This window comes from Lacerta agilis, chromosome 10, assembly GCF_009819535.1.
Source record: "Lacerta agilis isolate rLacAgi1 chromosome 10, rLacAgi1.pri, whole genome shotgun sequence".
NCBI classification, from domain to species: domain Eukaryota; kingdom Metazoa; phylum Chordata; class Lepidosauria; order Squamata; family Lacertidae; genus Lacerta; species Lacerta agilis.
This window is the reverse complement of record NC_046321.1, coordinates 40,547,250-40,567,831: the sequence shown is the minus strand read 5'-3', so window position 1 is coordinate 40,567,831 and position 20,582 is coordinate 40,547,250. Positions and strand designations below refer to the sequence as shown.

The following is a 20,582-nucleotide window of genomic DNA, read 5'->3' as shown; positions in this document are numbered from 1 at the left end:
GGGGGAGATCTCTACTCAGCCATGAAGCTCGCTTCATCCAGTTCCTCACTCCTGCTATTGTCCAGAAGTTGCAGAGAGAAAGTATTTCTCTATTCCACAGTCCAGCAGGTGGCAGGCTATTCTCAGTAACATTGACAGACACAATAAAGGATTGTCTTAATAATTTATGGAGGGTATAATCTTTCCTTACATTGCTTTGAACCTTGAATCCATCTCCTTAAATATTCAAGAAGACACGCCAGGATTCTTGATGCATGCCAGATGGGCGGGGTATAAATAATAAATTATTATAATATTATTATTATTTTGGAAATGTCTGCCTTTCACACTACACACATTTACTGAGAGGAGATGCTGGTGCAACACCTGTGTAGCTGTGGCAAACACAATTGCTTGTGTGAATCAAACCTCACTCCTTGCATGCATAGCTGTGATGGATTGCGACAAGCTTCCTCTACAAACACAGGATTTCCTTCAACAGAGAACAGGAAGAAATGGATATTGAAACATGGTGTTGAAAGTACAATCTTTAGATGGCAAACAGTAAACAGAGACTTTATATATGTTCAACAGAAGATTGTACCCTGTCCAAAGAAAAACAACACCTTACATTGCATTTATTCAAATGAATTACCACTTTCCAGCTAACAATGAGGCTTTGTGCCTGAATAGAGCATGGGCTGGACCACAGCACACACTGGCTAGCCCCTGCCTGTCATTGCCTGGAGCGGCTGCAGTGATGCTGGCCTAATTACTGGGAATGAAAAAGAAGCAGATCGTAAAGGTTGTAAAGTGACATTTTTTAAAAGATTAAAAGGGATGCTCCTACCATTAGGCAGAATGAGACAGTTGCCTCAGGTAGCTGTTTTTGGGTGTCAAAAAGAATAGCAAATTGCTATCTGTCATATTATTATTACAGACAGTTTTCTGCCTCAGGTGCCAAAATTACTTGACCAGCTTTGGATACTGCACCTTGACTTGAGGTAGGTGGGCTTCATAGCTTGATGTGCCACAGGCAACAAATTGTCTTGTGCCAACTCTGTTGTCTTTATTTACTGATGTGCTACAAACTGGCCTTCTCTGGATATGGTAAACTACTGAAATACATACAATTTAAGTGCATCTGAAGAAGTGTGCATGCACACAAAAGCTCATACCAAGAACAAACTTAGTTGGTCTCTAAGGTGCTACTGGAAAGAATTTTTTATTTTATTTTGTTTTGACTATGGCAGACCAACACGGATACCCACCTGTAATTTAAGTGCTATAATCCACAATTTGCATTGGCAGCCAGTCAGCAATTAGGCTACATTCAAAGTATTGGGCTTGGTGTACAAAACTATACAACTTGAGACAGTGGCGTAGGAAGCCGCTCGGGCACCTGGAGCGGCAAACATGCCATGCACCTGGGGGCGGGGCCTCGCTACATAGCGCGCATGCACAGCATCGCATCACACATGCGCGCTATGTAGTGGGGTGCCAGCGCTCCAGCGCCATACGGACGATGCCGGGATCCTCTGCTTGTGGCTGCAGCCGCGAACGGAGGATCCTCTATATGCAGCTGCAGCCGCGAGCAGAGGATCCCGGCACCGCCCATACGGCGCTGGAGCAGTGGCGCCAGCAACCCGCTATGTACAGCGCATGTGCGGCGTACGTAACACCGCCGCACATGCGCTATACATAGCGGATTGCCGCTGCCGCTGCTCCAGCGCCGTATGGATGGCGGTGGGATCCCTCCCTCGCTGCTATAGCCGCGAATGGAGGATTCTCTGTTTGTGGCTGCATCCGCAAGCAGAGGATCCCGGCACCGTCCGTATGGCGCTGGAGCGCTGCTGCCGGCAAACCGCATGCCTTGTCACCCCTGGAGACGTGGCACCGGGAGTGGACCGCCCCCCCCCCATTGCTACACCACTGACTTGAGACCAGAATACCTGAAAGATGCTCTCATTCCTTATACACTCAACTGATACTCAACTTGAGGGCAGTGGGATAGCTCAGTTGGTAAGAGAATGAGACTCATAATCTCAGGGTTGTGGGTCTGAGCCCCATGTTGGGCAAAAAGATTCCTGTATTGCAGGGGCTTGGACTAGATGTCCCTCATGGTCCCTTCCAAATTTACAGTTCTATGATTCTGTGATCACTCTACTCTGCAGGAGAAAGCATCTTCCAGATACCATCTTATCAAGAGGTCCATTCCACACAATATGGAATATACACAATATGGAAATCTTGCATCTACTCCTCGGAGCTCTTCCACTACATAGCAGACTGGTGGGGTGGCGAGTGGTTTGGGGAAGGCAGTAGCACCGTGAAGATGTCCGAGTGAGCAACCTAACTCTTAACAGAGGTGGACCAAGGCCTTCTGCCTCCAGTCCATCTCTTGAACTCCACCCACTTTATGAGAACTGCAATCCTTAAGGGCCAACCCTAGATGGGCACTTCTCTGTTCCCCAGCCTTCCACCTGCCCTGCTCTGTGTTCCATTGGACTAGTGTGGTAGGATGGGTGGTACTTGGTTCCTTTGGCCAGGGGAAGGTGACTGAGAGTCCTGGATTTTTTGTTTTGTTTGTTTTATATTTTTGAACACTGCTTCAGTGGAGTTTAATGTATCTGCTATGTTTTATAAATGCTGTTAGCCACTTTGAGGACTCAAGTAAAAAAGCAGGATATAACTCTCCTAAACAGACAGACAGACAGACAACCTTTTAAAATGACTTTCCATTTTAAAATAATCTTTCCATTTTCAATTTCATATTATTGATAGGAGTGATGCTCTGGAAACAGAAAGTTATTGGTGCTACTTCTAAAAATGCCCTTGGTATACATTGTGGAAACCCTGATTTAAAATCTAAATTTGCCAGTACATCTTGACACCTGTAATCGTCACAAGTAAAGTGAGAAAATGTTGATTGCATGTATACTGTGTGTTAGCAAAGCATCCAGACACTAACAAAAAACATTAAAAGTAAATACCTATCAGCCTTCCTATACAGACAGAAGGTGTTTATCCAGAGATGCAATCTATTCATTTTTAATTTTAAGGACTCTTTTATAATTTTACAGCCTGTAGTACCCAGGTTATGAAGACAGTTTCCAGTTCAAATAATGGAAATCACAGCTGTAAAATGCAGACATATGAGAAGGGAGCTTTCAGCTGTCATGACTTCAGCAAAGGCTTTGACATATATTTGATAAGATCTACTATGGAGGGTGCTGAAACAAAGCTGGCTGTTAGACAGATCTTCCTCCCATTAGATGAAAGAGATGGGTAAAAAGAGTTTAAAACATTATTCAAATCCCATAGGACTAGTATGGGGCTTGTCAGATACCATTTGGAGTGAAATTGACAAAGGAACTCCATCAAGAAAAAGACATAGATTCTACTTTCAAGATCTATAGTTTCTTAAATTTATATGCTTCCCAGACACATAAAATGCACCGAGTTGTTAACATAATCATAATAAGATTACAACTGAACACAACAGCTAAAATACAATGGCAACCAACATATCAAATAAATATATATAAATATAAATAAATATAAATAAATATGAGATCTCTAAAAACCTAACAGTGCAATCCTTTCTTCAAGTTACACTTACTAGAAGAGAACAGGATTGTGGGGGGGGGGGAGGAATCCTCTTGCTGGGTGCAACACAAAGATATAATGGGCGTTGTAGATGTAGACTGCTGTTGCAATTCTTTTGTGAAGGCATTACATAATGCCAGCATGACTGTAAACTTCACTGTGACGTTAGTGGTTCAACAGGAAAAACTGAAGGTGGCTGGGGCTTGGTGGGGAAGGAACAAACCTGGCTTTAAACCTTAGGCTTATTTAGAGGTTGGTCCCATGCACCCCTCTCCACCTGGCATCATGTTACACCTTCAAACAAAGTGGTGCAAGTTAAAACATTCTCTTGAAGTTAGCAGATGTTATTGATTCTTCCTTGGAATCACCTACTTTAATTCAAGACTGCAATGCAAAGGATCTCGAGCTGCATCCACAAAGGAAAAAATATTCCTTTGTGATTGCCAGGTCCATAGCCCCATATCAGGCTCTTGTGAGTGGGATCGACAGATTCTGTTCCCCACCTTTGGCCTACAGGAAGTTTACAAGCAAGTCATTCCCAGCCTATCACCACCTCCTCACTCCTCACAAAGCAGAGAATGGTCCAGCAGCTCAGAGTTTCTTGAATGAGTAACATGCCAGTGGCTGTAGTGTGTGCATCCAGGTCTTTGATTGCCGATTGCCCCAAAAGGTGAAGACGCAAAGGGCTTTGGGTAGCTGCTGTGCTTTCACCAAATCAATATGAATTATAGGGAAATGCTTGCACTTCAGAGGCAGGGATGGCAAGGCTTGGCCTGCTGCCTTTTTTCACAAGTAACCTATTGGCAAATACAGTTGCCTACTTCTGTTTAACAATTTCTTCAATGTCGTTATAGTTACAGTTACAGGTGGGTAGCCGTGTTGGTCTGCCATAGTCGAAACAAAATAGGAAATTCTTTCCGGTAGCACCTTAGAGACGAACTGAGTTTGTTCTTGGTATGAGCTTTCGTGTGCATGCACACTTCTTCAGATACCTGAAGATATCTGAAGAAGTGTGCATGCACACGAAAGCTCATACCAAGAACAAACTCAGTTGGTCTCTAAGGTGCTACCGGAAAGAATTTCCTATTTTGTTTCGGTTATAGTTACAATTTTTTTTTTTACACCTACAGCTTTGGCATTATATATATATATATCCCCCACCCCCGTGCTCTTACGTTAGATTCAATGTGAGATAAGCACCGAGTAATAAAGAGGTGGATCATCCGGGTTACTTTTTAAGCTCATAAGCATAATGCATTATAGCATAATACAAATTATGTAAGAGCCCACTCTTCACAAATGTGGAGGAAAACAGCATAGAAAATGAGGAGGAAGGCCCACCAAACTCCAATGCAATTAATGAAAAAGCATTGTGGTTATTATTATTTCAAAAATAGGTTTTAGATCACTTACCGGTAGCTAAGCAGAAGCTTAAACTGAACAATTCAGTCAGAACAATGCAGCTCTCCATTACTTAATTCCGTCATAGTCTTACTACACTAGAACAGCATACTGTAAATGTGACAGTTCTGGTGGTCCTTGAGACACTGGACAAGTGCTGATCCCTGGAACTGTTGCTCTGTCCCAGAATGTCTTCTCACATCCCACCTGGTTTTACAAAACAAAATTGCTGCTGTAAAAACCTCCAGTCATTCAGTCGGCATAAAGGCTGTAAATATGGGTGCTCAGTCAGTATCCCACCACTGGCAGTGCCTTGGATAAATGCTCAATTTGTCCAATAGGTGAGCTTGCAATATTAAGCTGCAGTTAAGGCAGATTCCCTATAGTGATGGCAGGGTAGAAAGCAAAGGCTCCCAACTTTTGGGGGCACAAGAAACTTTTGTGGGCACCACAAAATAACCATTTCACAGCAGAAAATCTGGTGATGCTCAGCATCATCCCTTCCCAGACTAACAAAACGCAGACAAAAGTGCAGGCAACCCCCCAACCAATCCCCACAAAACTATTTTTTAAAACAAAAATCAAATTGTGAGTGAAAGGCAGTCTTGGTAGATGCCAAGGGGAGTACCTGAGAGTGTAATGGTGCCCATAGGTTCCATGTTGGGGACCCCAGGTTCAAAAAAAATAGTAAAAAAAAAAATGTACTGTTGTGTTGGGCATCTCTGGGCAGGTGCATTGTCAAAAGGATTTGCGGCCATTTCCACTGTTGTCATCTTCCTTATACAAGTAGACACAGCCACAGAGAATTCAGAATTCAAAAGCTATTAGGCATTAGGTATTACAGCACACTGTAAAGGCCTCAGTCCATACCAGTGATCACATTCAAGAGCTGTCCTGCAAGCAGTAAGCCTTACTATACTTATTCAAGCAAGGCAGTTTTTCTCCTGGCAGCTCAGACTCCGCATTTTTCTGGAACAGGCATGAAGAAGGTAGAATCTTTCTTGTTTTTTTCCTTCCAGATTTTTCCCACATTTCTACATAACTAAATACTGAGGTAAAAGGGTCTACTTAATGAGATCTGCTTCTCTGTCTACACTTACCCCTTTAGAGACTCAGGATGGCTCCTTTCTTCACACAAAGACTGCAGTTCATTGGGCACCCAGGTTCTTCCAGTTCCTCCTACTCCTCCTGGAGTTTTCTGGACTCCAGCTTGCCTCTCTGCCTTTTCTGAATTCAGCATCAGTTTATTTCCCCACATCCAGCCATCACCACTTCCAAACACTTGGTTGGAGTTAGGAAAATGTTGGTGAACTGCACTGAAAAGGGTAGGATGTGCAAGTGGAACATATAAATCAGGATGAATTTGGGATAAATGTGCATTGCTGTATACCTGGCAAGCAAATCTGGATGAATGCTCAATAAACAGGTCGTCTGGAGGAGTCCCAAGTTTTCATTAATAAATTTAAAGGATACTGGGCACCTAGAAGAAATTTTATCCAAGGACAGATACAAGTTTGTCATTAGAATTTTGCATCTTAATCCAACATGTGAAGCAGGCTAGGCTGAAGGAGAGTGATTGGCTATATATTTTGGGGGTGGGTGGGGGTGGGGGTTGCACATGTGCCCATCAAGCTATGTGTGGTGCTGTCAGGAGGGGGTCGTGCAAATGCTGCGCATTGTGCGGAATGGAAATATTTAGGTGCGATGTTCTATCCATGGATGCAGCTTGCAGAAGGGAAATTCGAGAGGGCGAGGGAGCATGGGTCCGCTGTGGGGAGCGAAGCGCATTTCTTGTGCACGGGTGCCTGCCTGCAGAAGGGATTTGTGCTGTGGAGCTGTTGTGGAAAATGCCTATGTGGTTGTGTTGACAGGTGTGCAAATTTTGAGGCAGTGCACACCTATGTTTGTGGAACTGCAAACCTTTCCAGTCATGTGTTACTCCAGTCAAATCCCACATATGAAAGTGGGGAAAGATGATAGTGTGTAGCCTGGTGTACAGTAAATTAATTTGTAGCCTGGGAGGATTACCACGGCGTGGACTCTCCCTGAGAACCGTAGACCGTCCCAGGGACAGGTGAGGGTGCTGATCCCTTATTTTCAAATCCGAAACTTGACAGCTATGGGGTGGACTTAGGCGGCCTTCCCCCCACCCCAGTCTAGGGCCCTATCTGGAATCCAAACGCAGCAAAAGCACAGGCGTGAGCGGCTCCCAGCGGCTACTACTGGAGAGCGTTCGCTTCCTCTCTCGCGCCTCGGCTCTCCCCGTCTGGCGGCCCATCCGTCCCGTCCCCTCCCCCCCCCCCGCCGCTTCCACCGGCGCAGAGCGCGAGAGAGCAGGAGTGAGGTCGCGAGGGAGCGCGTTACCCGGCATGCAGCGGGAGGCGCGTTCGCACCAAGATGGCGGCGCCTCTGGAGGAGTACGAGAAAGAAGCGGGCTGCGTCCCTATCCTGCACCCTGAGGTGAGGCCCTGCTGGCTTTAAGGCCTTCCTCGCAACCCCGTCAGCCTGGAGAAGAAGCTGGGTGGCGGCGAGGAGGAGGAGGAGGAGCGGAAAGTGGCGGCGGCAGCGGAGGCCTCCGCCCTCCTCTTGGCACTCCTTTCCCAGGCGGGGGCGGAGGTTGGCCCGGAGGCGCGGGCAGGATTGTCTGGGAGGGAGAAGCGGCGGCGGCGGCGGGTGCGCCTGGGCCGGGCTGCGGGCGGGGGAAGGGGAAGGGAACAGGCTGTGCAGGCAAGCTCCCTAGTGCCCAGCAGGGGTGGGTAGGTAGAAGACGAGGCTTTGCCCTGTCCCCCCTGCTTTCGTTAATTCCGATTCCCTCAAGGATATTTGGGGTGGAAACTGGATGGAGGGGGTGTCCTTCTGGGTAATCCGTACCCCGTGAACCGCCTTCTCTTAATCATACATAAAGGAGCGAGGGCACTGCAGGTGCTTTGAGTTTACTTTAAAAAAAGAAGAAGAAAAGGGGGTGTCCTGAGACTCAAAAACCTCAAGAGAGAAGTATCACACTCCTCTAGTAAAACGCTGAAAAAAGGCTTTTGAACCTGCTAATGGCCCAAGCGCGCAGTTGCACAATTTAGGGGCCCCCAGGGCAGCTTTCTGGTTTGGCTGTTCTCTGCCTGTTTCGGTAAAAGGAATTCCTTCCAGCACCTTAGAGAGACCAACTAAGTTTGTTATTGGTATGAGCTTTCGTGTGCATGCACACTTTTTGTGGGGTCATTGATCTCCTTTCTCCCTTTTCACTGTACAGTTTGGGGCCTATTGTGGCTTACAGCTTATATTTACAATATAAATTAGGGGAACAACAAAGAGTGTGGTAGCTCTCTGAAGATTGGCATATTTATTATTGGATAAACTTTTGTTAATTTTTTAAAGGCGTAATGTATTTGTTGGTTTTTAAGACATAATATATTTGTTAGCTTTCAAAGGTGTTACAAAGTTATGTTTTTCTCTCTGACAGATTAACACAGTTTCTGGAAGTTGCATTAGTTACAGACTAATTAGTTACAGACTTACAAAGACTAGAAATCTTTGTAAGATTTACTGGCTTCTAGGCAATCAGTTCCTGGGAAACACCAATTTCTTTTCTACTCTCATAAGCGTGACTATCAGGAAGATGACTGCAGTGGTGTTATGGGCACCTAATGAATAGTGCTCTATGTTGTCATTAATAGGTGCCTTAGTTGTTTCTCAGTTACCTGCCATTGTACTAAAAAATGCCAGTGCACTTTTTTTTTAAAAAAAATAAAAATCTCCAACTGTTTCTCTGTCCATTGTGCTTTCCTTTCTTTGGAAGATTTATATGTCTTCTACATTTTTAAAATCCAGTCTTTCCTGCCCCAGAAAGACTATTCTTCCAGTATATCATGGACATACTATATTTTGCTGTTTAGATGCTGGTGGTGGAACAGTAGCAGAGATAACCTGTGCCAAGAAAATCCCTTGGTAGTCATCTTATTTTGAAACTTTAACTTGTCAATATTCTAGTACAGTACTCAAAATCTAATCACTTTATAGGGCTGCAGCCCTATGGTCTTGAAGGCCATTTTTGTAGGTTTGTAGCTGCTTTTTGCGTAGTATAGTGAAGGACATGCTTTGGTTAATTATGAAACATTATGTCACTAAAAGGTGTGCCAAATATCAGGGGGTGTTTGGGTTTGTTTTTTACTGAGCAGAAGGGATTTTTCTTAGTCAACTTATTGAGCATTTGTCTAAGACTGTATCTTAAATCTGATCATCCTTTTCTTCCTTTTGATTTCATCAATGAAAATAATGTAATTGAAGGTATACAATAAAATATTTATTGTAAAAACAAATAAAATAGTAGCAGGACATGGCTAAGAAAATGCCATGTACTTGGGAGTATTTTACATAGCAGTCCTATACTCCAATCACCACCATAGTGTGTGTATGGTCAGCCCTGGAAGCAGGTGAGTGGAACACAATAAGAAAATTTTAAAATGGCATATAAATAGCAGATACGTGCCCAGCACCTCTAGAAACATCAACACAATCCACTACTTAGGAACTTTGCCATTGAGAGTGCCAACATGAACATGAGCCAATGAACTGTGTTGGATGTTAGCTTGTTTCAGACAAAGAGTTAACATTAATCACTGCTTGTTAGTTTGTACAATACAGCAAACTGTGGTTAAAAAAGAAGAAGCAAAAGCTTCCAAACTTGATGCAGCTGTGCCAGAGGAAGAATGGGAATGATGGAGCATGTAAGAACATAAGAAGACCCTGCTGGATCAGGCCAATGGCCCGTCTAGTCCAGTATTCTGTTCTCATAGTGACTGCCTGTGGGAAACCTGCAATCAGGATTCAAGTACAAGAGCATTCCCCTTTTGTGGTTTCCAGCAACTGATATTCAGAACTATTGCTGCCTTGAGTCTAAGGCTCACTGCAGCTCATTCCCATCATACTAAACTGTAGTTTAGCATGATCCCTGAACACAGTCACAAAATGTCAAAAAAGAAAAGGGAAAATAAAACAATTTTTGATTGTAGTATCTGGGCCTGTGTTGTCAGCAGTGTAGTTGTTGTTTAGTCGTGTCCGACTTTTCATGACCCATGGACCAGAGCACGCCAGGCACTCCTGTCTTTCACTGCCTCCCGTAGTTTGGACAGACTCATGTTGGTAGCTTCGAGAACACTGTCCAACCATCTTGTCCTCTGTCGTCCCCTTCTCCTTGTGCCCTCAATCTTTCCCAACATCAGGGTCTTTTCCAGGGAGTCTTCTCTTCTCATGAGGTGGCCAAAGTATTGGAGCCTCAGCTTCAGGATCTGTCCTTCCAGTGAGCACTCGGGGCTGATTTCCTTAAGAATGGATACGTTTGATCTTTTTGCAGTCCATGGGACTCTCAAGAGTCTCCTCCAGCACCATAATTCAAAAGCATCAGTTCTTCAGCGATTAGCCTTGTTTATGGTCTAGCTCTCACTTCCATACATCACTACTGGGAAAACCATAGCTTTAACTATACAGACCTTTGTATCTACAATTAATGAATTAATTCTTTTTCTGTGTAGTTATTTTCATGCTCCACTACAAGTAGTCTTTTGTTGAGAAAGCCACATATGATACATTTAAAGGCTATCCGGTAATTAAATGTTGTTTAATGATAGCTAAATAATTTTAATGATGGGTATATAATGACAAAATGATAAAGGAATGGCCACCAACTTGAATGGGTTTAATAAAGGATTAGACAAATTCATGGTGGATTGATCTGTTAATAACTATTAGTCATGATGGCTATGTTCTACCTCCACTGTCAGAGGCACTATACCTGATGCCAGTTGCTGGGCATCACATATGGGGAGAGTACTGCTCCACTTGGGTCTTGCTTGCTATAGGCATGGTAGTTGGCCCCTGTAAAAAGAGTGTTGGACTGGTTAGGTGTTTGGTTTGATCCAGCAGGGCTCTTTTGTTGCTTTTTCTGATATGAGACCTGGCAGAGGCAGATAAGAATATTTTGTTCCAGTCTCACAACTTCAGAGGTAATTATAGAGATGGAGCATATGGACTGTAGACACAGAAATGGTGTGAGACTGCCAAGTAAATGGAACTGTGAATAGAGGTTTTAATGGAAGGAGTGGGTCTCAGCTGATATCAGGATAACACTTCTTATTTTTTATTTTATTTTTAAATTTTTTATTGATTTTCTTTTTTCTCATCACAAATATATCCATAATATACAGTTTGTATAACATCTCCCCCTCCCTCCCTTTGGACTTCCTTCAACTTCCATTTCTGATTTATTATCCTCATTATTATATTCTGATGTTTCCCCCCAATATATCATATTTTCCTTTTGTTACAATATTTGTTCCCTGTCCATAAAATTGTGAATGTTTATTTAAATCCTGCCATTCTTATTAACCTCCAGGTGGTACGTGATCATGATTGACTGTAGTAGCACTTGTGACAGTAGTAACTGACACTAAATAAATGCACACATTCTTAAATGCAGAATTAAAACGTAAGTTTGTACATTTTTAAACACCCTAAAAAGTGCAAAATTGAGTGACTCTTGCTTTTGAGTCAATAGCATGGAAGCCCTAACGCTGTGCTGCGGATGACTGGTGATTAGCTAGAATGAAAAAGTCCCACACCATTAATTAATTCCTGACATTAAACATCAGAAGAGCCTTGAGTGTACAGGTATATTTTTTAACAAACACAGAAATATCCTCAGCATTTGTGCTTATTGTAGCTCCAAAAAGAAGTAATTCTATCGGAAGTGGGCAGCTGTGGAGGCCATACCCTCCCACTAGTTGCCACTAAACAAGATTGTGGCACAACAAAGAGGGCCTCTGAAATCCATATACACCTCAGTGTTTTTGTGTGCACGCGGAGTGTACTCCTAGTATCTCCTTTGCACCTAGCATCCCCCCCCCCCCGGAGCCAGGTCACCTGTGGTCTGAAACGGCTAGGATTTTGCTGAGCACATCATTAAGTATTGAAGGGTTTACAACTTGCACAAGAACAAACAATCAGGCAGCAATACTGCCAAGCACAGGCATCAGCAAACTCGGCCCTCCAGATGCTTTGGGACTACAACTCCCATCATCCCTGACCACTGGTCCTGTTAGCTAAGGATGATGGGAGCTGTCCCAAAACATCTGGAGGGCCGAGTTTGCCTATGCCTGACCAAGCGGCTCCCTTGTGGCAACCCATGATTGCTACCAAAGGCATCTGGGTTCCACTTCCAGCAACAGCTCCTGTGGAAGTGCTGAATATGGGGGTGTCATCCAGGTCTCCCCAAGTCTGACCTTGGGCACTGGTGGGCCAGCTTCTTTGGAAAGATGACCCACCCAGTCATGACAACTGTGTCGGAATCCCCAGAGAACTAAGGAACTTTAAAGGTGGTGAACTGCATGATTACATGTGGCCTGGCTCAGGGTGTGATGAGGAAGCGCTACGCCAGCGAGCCCAGCAAACCAAATGTGGGTCCCACTGCATAAGGAGGCTGCCTCTCCCTGGCCGGACACTTCTGACTTGAGCACTAGGAGGCATAACCCATTTTCCACTCCCCCTTCCTGTAGAGTAGAGCAGGCTGCTTTGAGTACTACTTAGATGTAGGTTTTTTATAAAAGCAAAAATGGCAACAAAAGGGGGGGGGAAATCTTCTGTACCATCCTTTTCTACAATTTTTTTTTGTCAATGCAGCTTTATCTTCTCCCCCTCTCCCTATCCAACAGAGCCTTATTGACACTTAATTCTTGTTTTGTACTTGTCTGATGGAAACTAATAAATCCCGAGCAGTCTTCTAAAAAATACAAAAAAACAAAGAGGACCTCTGCAGTTGAGCACAGTGCTTAAGCAAGGTAGTAGGGCTCCTGCAGGTATTTTTCAGAGCTTTATAGGTTAAAACCAAAACCTTGAAGTTGACCCAGTAGTTCATTGACAGTCACTGCAACTCCTTAATGAGTGGTACAGTATGTGCACAGTAGGACGCTCCACTAAGTAACCTCACTGCAGCATCCTGCACCAACTGCAGCTTCCAAACCAACCTCAAAGGTAACTTTGCATTGAGGGCATTATAGTAATCCATTCTAGAAGTTACCAGTGCATAGGTCACAGAAGCCAGGCTGTCATGGTCCAAGACTTGGAGCATTTGATATACCAGCCAAATCCAGTAGAAGGCACTCCTAGTCACCATAGCCACCTGGACTCCTATGAACAAAGAAGAGTCACGGTGCACTCTCAAATGGCATGTGCAGTCCTTTACAGGGAGTGCAACTCCATCTAAAATAGGTTGGGTTCATTACCCAACTCCTGGATTGGAATCCACCCCCCTATAGTCTTGCCAGGATTCAGTTTCAGCTTATTGGCTCTCATCCAGTCCATTTCTGCATCTGGACCCTGGTTTAGGCCTCACCTGAGATACAACGGGACTGAGTATCATTAGCACATAGGATATTCATGCTATTTTGTTCTACAAACAACTTCAAACATGGTTCATGAGATAGTAAGTAGTCTTGATAAACACTTGTATTTATTTAACAAATGTGACTAAGATCCTCTGTCTAAACTTGGTAGCTCCAGCCCATGTCTGCAGTGTAAGAACTATCCCTGCAAGGTACTGTTTAATTCTTGTAAGAGTTACTGTGCCTCATCTCTAGTATATATTTTCTGAAGCAGAAATTATTAAGAGTTGGCTTGTAAAACATTCATTAGCCTATGTGCACAAAACATTGGTGCATGCCATAAAGTTTTTCAGTGGCCTTTCCATTGTTCCCTGCTGGACAGTTGCTTTTATGTCAAATAGGTTGCACTGATTTAAAGAAAATGTGATGAATGGATCCAAAGCTGTTCGTGTGTGTTGAACTAGAAAAGTGAAACTAAAACCCAAATAGGTTTTTGCATGTGTGCAGGCTGCTGCTCAAGTGGAATCAAAAGAATCGCTGGATAATTTACCTGTGTGAATGTACCAGGAATTCTTTGTGTGCAAATGGCTGTGAAACAACACCAGCAGCTGTTCTAATTCTTCACATAGCTCTTTGTGTTTAACACAGGGTTTCCTGTGGCATATTAAAGACTGTGTGATACTGCTTGTAATTTTGTGTGGTGTATGTAGAGATGGAAGAACCCTCCTCTTTTATCCACGTGTCTCTTCCATTTTCCCCAACTTCCTTTTCTAGTTGTGTAGCTGCTTCATAACTTTTCCCGCTTTCCAACCCCCACTGCCTCCCATTTCTGAAGACCTACAGTAGAGAGTAGGATGGTTCTGGTGGGGCAATGGAATAGGACAACGTTTCTCAAACTTGGATCTCCACTCCATTTGTTGTTGGGTCTCCACTCCACTCTCCCTGACCACTGGTCTTCCTAGCTAAGGATGATGGGAGTTGTAGTTCAACAGTAGCCAAAGACTCAAGTTTGAGAAACACTGGAATAGGACAATGGAACATCAAAGATCTACATCTCTGGATGGGTAGGACAACAGACAGCAGTCTCTTTGTCATTTTGCAAGTAGCTTGGTCTGCTTTATGATGGGGAAGGATGCAGATTTCAGTTTTTGCTGGAGACTGCTGATAACTTTCTCTAATCCAAACACTTTTTAGCAGTTTGTAAAAAAAAATGGTATTTTTGTCTCCATATAACAGATTAGGACTAGGATGAGGTTAAAGTGTAGATTGCTCAATTTGACAGAGATTTGAAGCATAGGAGAATTGGCCACATTTCAATAAATACGAAAGTTTTCTGCTTCCATCTTTTACTGTTGTTCTGGGATGACTACACAAGTTTTTCTTCTAAAAACCATTTAGTAAAATGCCTTGGTCTGGCTAGCTGCTGAGAATGGTAATAATACACTACAGAGTTGAGCACCTGTAAATCATACTGAAATCAACAAGATTTAAGCATGCTTAACTGTGGATTCTATTATTCCCAGGGTTTTTTTTTGGTAAAGTCTTTGTTATATTTCCCCCATTGAAATTTATGCTACATGAACAAATTATATTCTTAGAAATTTAACTAAATCCATATGCTGTTAAAGAGGTGTTCTCAGTAAACAAATGTTTAAAGTTTTTGTGTAAGTATAGAAAAACAGTTTGACAAGAATACTTGACCCTTGTAATACTTTAAAAAAAACACCATAGATTGACACTGCAGATTCTATGGACTGGTTAAGTCAATAGAGAAGATCTCCCATTGGTTTTAATGCATGTGTATTTCAGCTTGAATGAGTAAAATTTAACTAATCTGAATGGTCCATTAAAAAAAAAGTGACAGCTTATTCCTTGCCAGCTGTGCATGAAATCACATGATCTTTCTGACCTCCAAATGCAGTGTTTGGATTAAAAGCTCTGGTCATGCATCTGTCCATCCCTTTGTTATGTAAAAACAGCATAAGCATATTGGAGAATGTGCAGGATTAATCAGTTAGTTAAATCACTGATTCTTGCTGAATAAAATTCCCCTATTGTTTTGTATTATGAGGAGGAGCAAAGCAGATGAAATCAGCACATTCCCAGTAAATGATTAACTTTATTTCATAATGACATGCAAACTGAGCCACTGTTTCCTGCTTGCAGTCTGGCTGACTTTTCCACATACAGTATCTGCATGCAACTACCTTCCATTTTGATTGATGTATATATCAGTTTTGATTCCACCTCACTCTTTTTGGACCGTGGGAAGATACAGTCGTACCTTGGTTGATGAACGCCTTAGCAGTCGAACATTTTGGCTCCTGAATGCCACAAACCCGGAAGTGAGTGTTCCGGTTTGCGAACATTCTTTTGGAAGCCGAATGTCCGGCGGGGCTTTTGTGGCTTCCGATTGTCTGCTGGAAGTCAAACGTTTTAGAAGTCGAACGGACTTCCAGAACAGATTCCATTCGGCTTCCAAGGTACGACTACAAGAAGGCAGAGGATGCTTGCATGCTTAGCACCTTCCTAGCAGTAGCTGGCCAGGGCAAGCCTTTCCTTCCCGTCTTTTCACTTCTACTTCAACACACATTGATGGTGACTGTGAGAGCTCCTCAGCTCAGTGTGCTCTGTACTCTTTCCCACACACCCTGCTTTGTTGGAAGGGTTTGGGATGTGCTAGTTGTTGTGGTAGTTGTTTTCTGGGCATCCGATGCACTGGAAGAGGAGGATGAGTTTACATACGCAGCTGCTATACATACAGTACAGTTATAAAGGTAGTAGCCACAACTCTGCCTAGTGGCACCTCATCTCCAATAGGCTTAATGCAATAATGTATTGATTAGTGTCACTTTTTGTGGTCACCAGCAAGAGTAAGAAGATCCTGGAATTATAATAGATTGAGTCATTCTTGGTGCTCTGTATAGAAAAATGAAAACAACGATGCAGTGTTTTTCCATTTCCTTAGGAAGTAGAATCAAGATGTTCCTTTAGGTACTTGCAAAATGCAGTCTGCTTTACATTTGCAGCTTCTCCCAACTGAATTTGAATATTTGTTACTAGACATTAGATGGATTTCTCATCCTGAAGGATTGGTTATCATCTATAATTGAAATGAAGAGATTGTTGCCAAATAATTCAGCTGCCAGGCACCCTTCTAAATTATCCAGCAGCAGAAGAACCTGGGTTATCTTACTGAAGTATGCATATAAGGGAAGCAGTGGCTCATACTAAATCTCCATTGTATGTAGGGATTGGCCCATTTTATTGTTCACAACTTTACCTAAATTGTAAAGGTAAAGGTAAAGGACCCCTTACAGTTAAGTCCAGTCGTGAACGACTCTGGGGTTGCAGCACTCATCTCGCTTTACTGGCCGAGGGAGCCAACGTTTGTCCACAGACAGTTTTTCCGGGTCATGTGGCCAGCATAACTAAGCCGCTTCTGGCAAAACCAGAGCAGCGCACAGAAACGCTGTTTACCTTCCCACCGGAGCGGTACCTACCGGTATATATCTACTTGCACTTTGACGTGCTTTCAAGCTGCTAGGTTGGCAGGAGCAGGGACCGAGCAACGGGAGCTCACCCTGTCGCGGGGATTCAAACCGCCGACCTTCTGATCAGCAAGCCCTAGGCTCAGTGGTTTAGACCCACAGCGCCACCTGCATCCCTTCCCTAAATTAGGAGTGGCTAATAGAATGCTGTAGAATCTTTTCCATCAGTCTGTTTTGTGAATTCATAAGTGGCATTGGTTGTGGTTTCCAATTTTGTTGAAGGGTTCCGTTACATAGAAAGCCTGGAAGTTTGGAAAGCTGTGGCACAATGCAATAGATGAAGATATTCTGTTTCTGCTGTGTAACTGTGTATTTCCTTCCTACTGGTAGTTATCAAGCAAACCAAAATGGTTTCCTAAAATCTACATAAAAAAATTAAAGCTAGTTGTGTTGGTCCATGAGAATAAATTCCAAAATCTATAGTTAGACAGTATCTTTATTAGGACAAACTGAAAAGTCACACACAAGTGTGACAAGCTTTTTACTAGCCATACTCCCTGCTTTGTGTGACATCTAGCCTGATGGAAGAGTTCACGGAGAACTTGAAAATTTTTGTGACATTTCCAAACTGTGGATTTTTTTATTATTTCCCCTAGAAGCTAGTGCATCTGTTAAATCTAAATCCATTTTCTGTCAAATGACAACACTTGCAGATTGTTCATATATACCTTATTTACTCTCGTAACTAACACAGGTTGCTATTTAGTAACCAATGCCTTAAATAGTATAAACTGCACTGAAATCAACATAGAATTGTTGAAATAATTCTTTTAAGTCAGGGGTTGTCTAGGGCCCACTAGAGGTGGCTGAAAATTGCTGATGCCCAGCAGTCACAAAATGGCGATGCAGTGACACAGCCAGTCTCAACATAACAGCAGATGGAAGCAAAATGTGGCATAATCAGTTGAGAATTACTGACACCATTTTGTACTGAGATCTAATCCATCTTTGGATATTGCTTTGCCATAGTGTTTTCCTCATGGCAAGGAGTTCCATAGCTCAGCTTTACTCCATTCAGTAAGAAGGGGATAGAGAAAGAGAAGAATCCTAAACCAGTTGGAGGGGTGTGGTGATCCCTTGGTCTGTTTTACTACTAGAGAAGCCTCAGGAGTGTGATTAAAGAAGATTGGGAAACTCACAGAAAGAACGACCTTGTTTAGGAACCCAAGTATTAGGAGCTAAGCTGTAACACCTATATAATTAGCTGAAAAAACTGTGCATTTACTATCTTGTTTAGAAGTCTGTAACATCCACTGAATTTAAGATATACAGTATAAGTTTAACTGTTTCTTGATAAAATTCTATCTCCTGGCACACTTTATGTTTTACCAGTTTTGCTCTAAAACAAAATCTTTTTCTGCTTAACTTCCCCAAGTATCCAAGTGCCAGACTTTAAATAACCATAAATTAGCCCATAGTTAAGAGGGGGTTAGCTGCAACCACTCTGGGGAAACAGCATGCTGGAATGGATGGACCAATTGCCTGATGCAGCAGAGCTTTTCTTCTGTTTTAGAAATCTTAAAATGAATCTAATAGTGTAATGAACTTCTTTTTGTAGGAAATCAAGCCTCAAGCACATTATACCCATGGATACAGTGAATCACTTGGGCGCAAAAGTCACATTGATGATTATAGCACATGGGATATCGTCAAAGCTACACAGTAAGTGGGTTTATTTGACAGCTTGTCTATATTGGCACCATGTGGAAAACAATCCTCTAAAAATGTCTGCATAAAGATTTTGAGGAACGGAACAGCAGTTTTGGACTGGTACTTCTTGAAAAGTCTGTGGGGGAAAGAATGCGTATGCAAACACACTTCAGTCTTGTTTGTAGCTTCAGTTTAAGAATCCAATAATGTGAGTGTTAAAATAATTAGAATAAAAGCACCACAGAGTATTTGCCCAGTTACATTTCACCAGTCCTCTGTTCGCCACCCCTACTACCCTCTTCCTGCCAGCTACTTAACACTGCAAAGACAGCAGCCATTTTGCTTTTGCCCTATTACTCTCCTAATGCTGCAGCTGTTGCTACCAACTGTTAAAGTGAGAAAGTAGGAAGATGGGTGGGTAGGTGCCCAATCCTGGTATCCACTGAAATGTGGACATGTTTAAGGGGCTGTGTTCAGTGTAGGAGAGACTAACCCATCACAAGCAGAAACAAATAAAGAGCAAACAGTCACTTGTGCATTGTGGAGCTTTGAGAGTTACTGAGACCTTTTGCAGACATAGGAAGTACTGTATTGGCAGGCACACTAGTGCTTGAAGGTGATACATTGGTGACCCCTGCACTACACCATGGAAACAGTACACCTTGATGGATGTAGCTATTTTTCTGCCTTCTCTCATTTCTCAGGTGTGATTATACTTAACATGAATCATATCTCTTCATTCAAGCAGGTACCTATGCAGAGAGCCACCAACAGCAGTTTTAATAATGGAAGTTCCAAGAGAAGAGGAACTTGTATTTAATCTCTTCTGTATTTCCCCTCTCTTCACAGTCTAGTGTTAAGATTTACTTAATAGAATCACAGTCATGCAGAATATGCATTGTTCTTCCCATAGCTGTAATACTAGAATAAATGTGTTTGTCCTACAAATGTGATAACTTAAAGAGGAAAATGAGATAAAATTGAAGATGAATTATCTCCCTTCTGTTCCCAAGATCCAGTTTCAGGTTGTAAGTTAAACTGGATAACAGCTGGAAGAAGATTTCATGCAAATATAAATGGTGATGATAGTGTTTTACCTTAGGATATTGGTAAAAGCTGTTTCATACTTAAGAGAAATGTGGAAATGTGGAAGTGAGCACCATCTAATGTTTTGCCCCAAAATAGCAACAGTTTTAATATCTGAACACTATTTTTCTTTTTTTCTGTCCCTGAACAAGCTAAGATTGTGCATTTAGTTAATAGTAAAGCCCAAAATTAATGGTTTATAGTAGATTGAAGGTTTATGTTACTTTTGCTTTAGTTATGCAAAGTAAACCTCAATTTTGCATTTGTATATGTAAAAGTAAACCTGAAAACCATTTTGTCTAAACTGTGGAAGTAGTACGGAGTTTTACAAGACACAAGTTAGGATACTTAAAGTGTGGTACAGTAAGCCTGCAACTTGCATGCATTTAATTTGTGCACATTCAATGTTACCTGCGTGGCAAAAAAGAAGAAAAGAAAGAGGGTGGGGTTTGGGGAAAAATGATTTTGGCAATCCCACTTGCCATTGAATCAAATGGGTTTTGACAATACGTAATTTTGGCTTTAGGCGCAATCTCTGGAACATAACCGCCACATACCGCAAGTTGCAGATCTACTGTATATTCAGCTGAAGAGCCTTTTTTTCTTTTCATTTTATGGAGTACTGGTGCTTTTGCTGTTGAGAACTCCTGTATTTGAGAATTACATGCACTGTACTTTAACATAGTTGCAGTGGAATATGTTTATGTGTTCAAATATTTATGTGTCTCTTTCTATACATATACACATTTATAGAAAACGTACCTGAAGAGCAGAAATGTAGTTAAGGGTAATTAATCATGGGTGATATCCAATGTTTGTCCTACTTGGTGTAGAACTATTGAACTCAATGGGCAGGTAAATTTTCACTTATTTCAGTAGGTTTACTCCAGGTATGACTTAATTAGATCTTGCTCCATTTGCTTGTAATAGTATCATAAAA

General features: G+C 42.4%; 1 protein-coding gene across 2 annotated transcripts in view; it reads left to right on the top strand.

The window, feature by feature from the left end:
- The first annotated feature begins 7,326 nt into the window (after positions 1 to 7,326).
- Positions 7,327 to 20,582, top strand: part of ZDHHC17 (zinc finger DHHC-type palmitoyltransferase 17) — a 46,629-nt gene continuing 33,373 nt past the window's right edge. For both annotated transcript variants that reach the window (XM_033163112.1, XM_033163111.1), the window contains exons 1-2: positions 7,327 to 7,449; positions 18,465 to 18,568. In XM_033163112.1, coding sequence (XP_033019003.1) covers positions 7,387 to 7,449; positions 18,465 to 18,568 — 167 coding nt within the window. In that variant the 5' untranslated portion in view covers positions 7,327 to 7,386. The remainder of the gene's footprint in view (positions 7,450 to 18,464; positions 18,569 to 20,582) is intronic.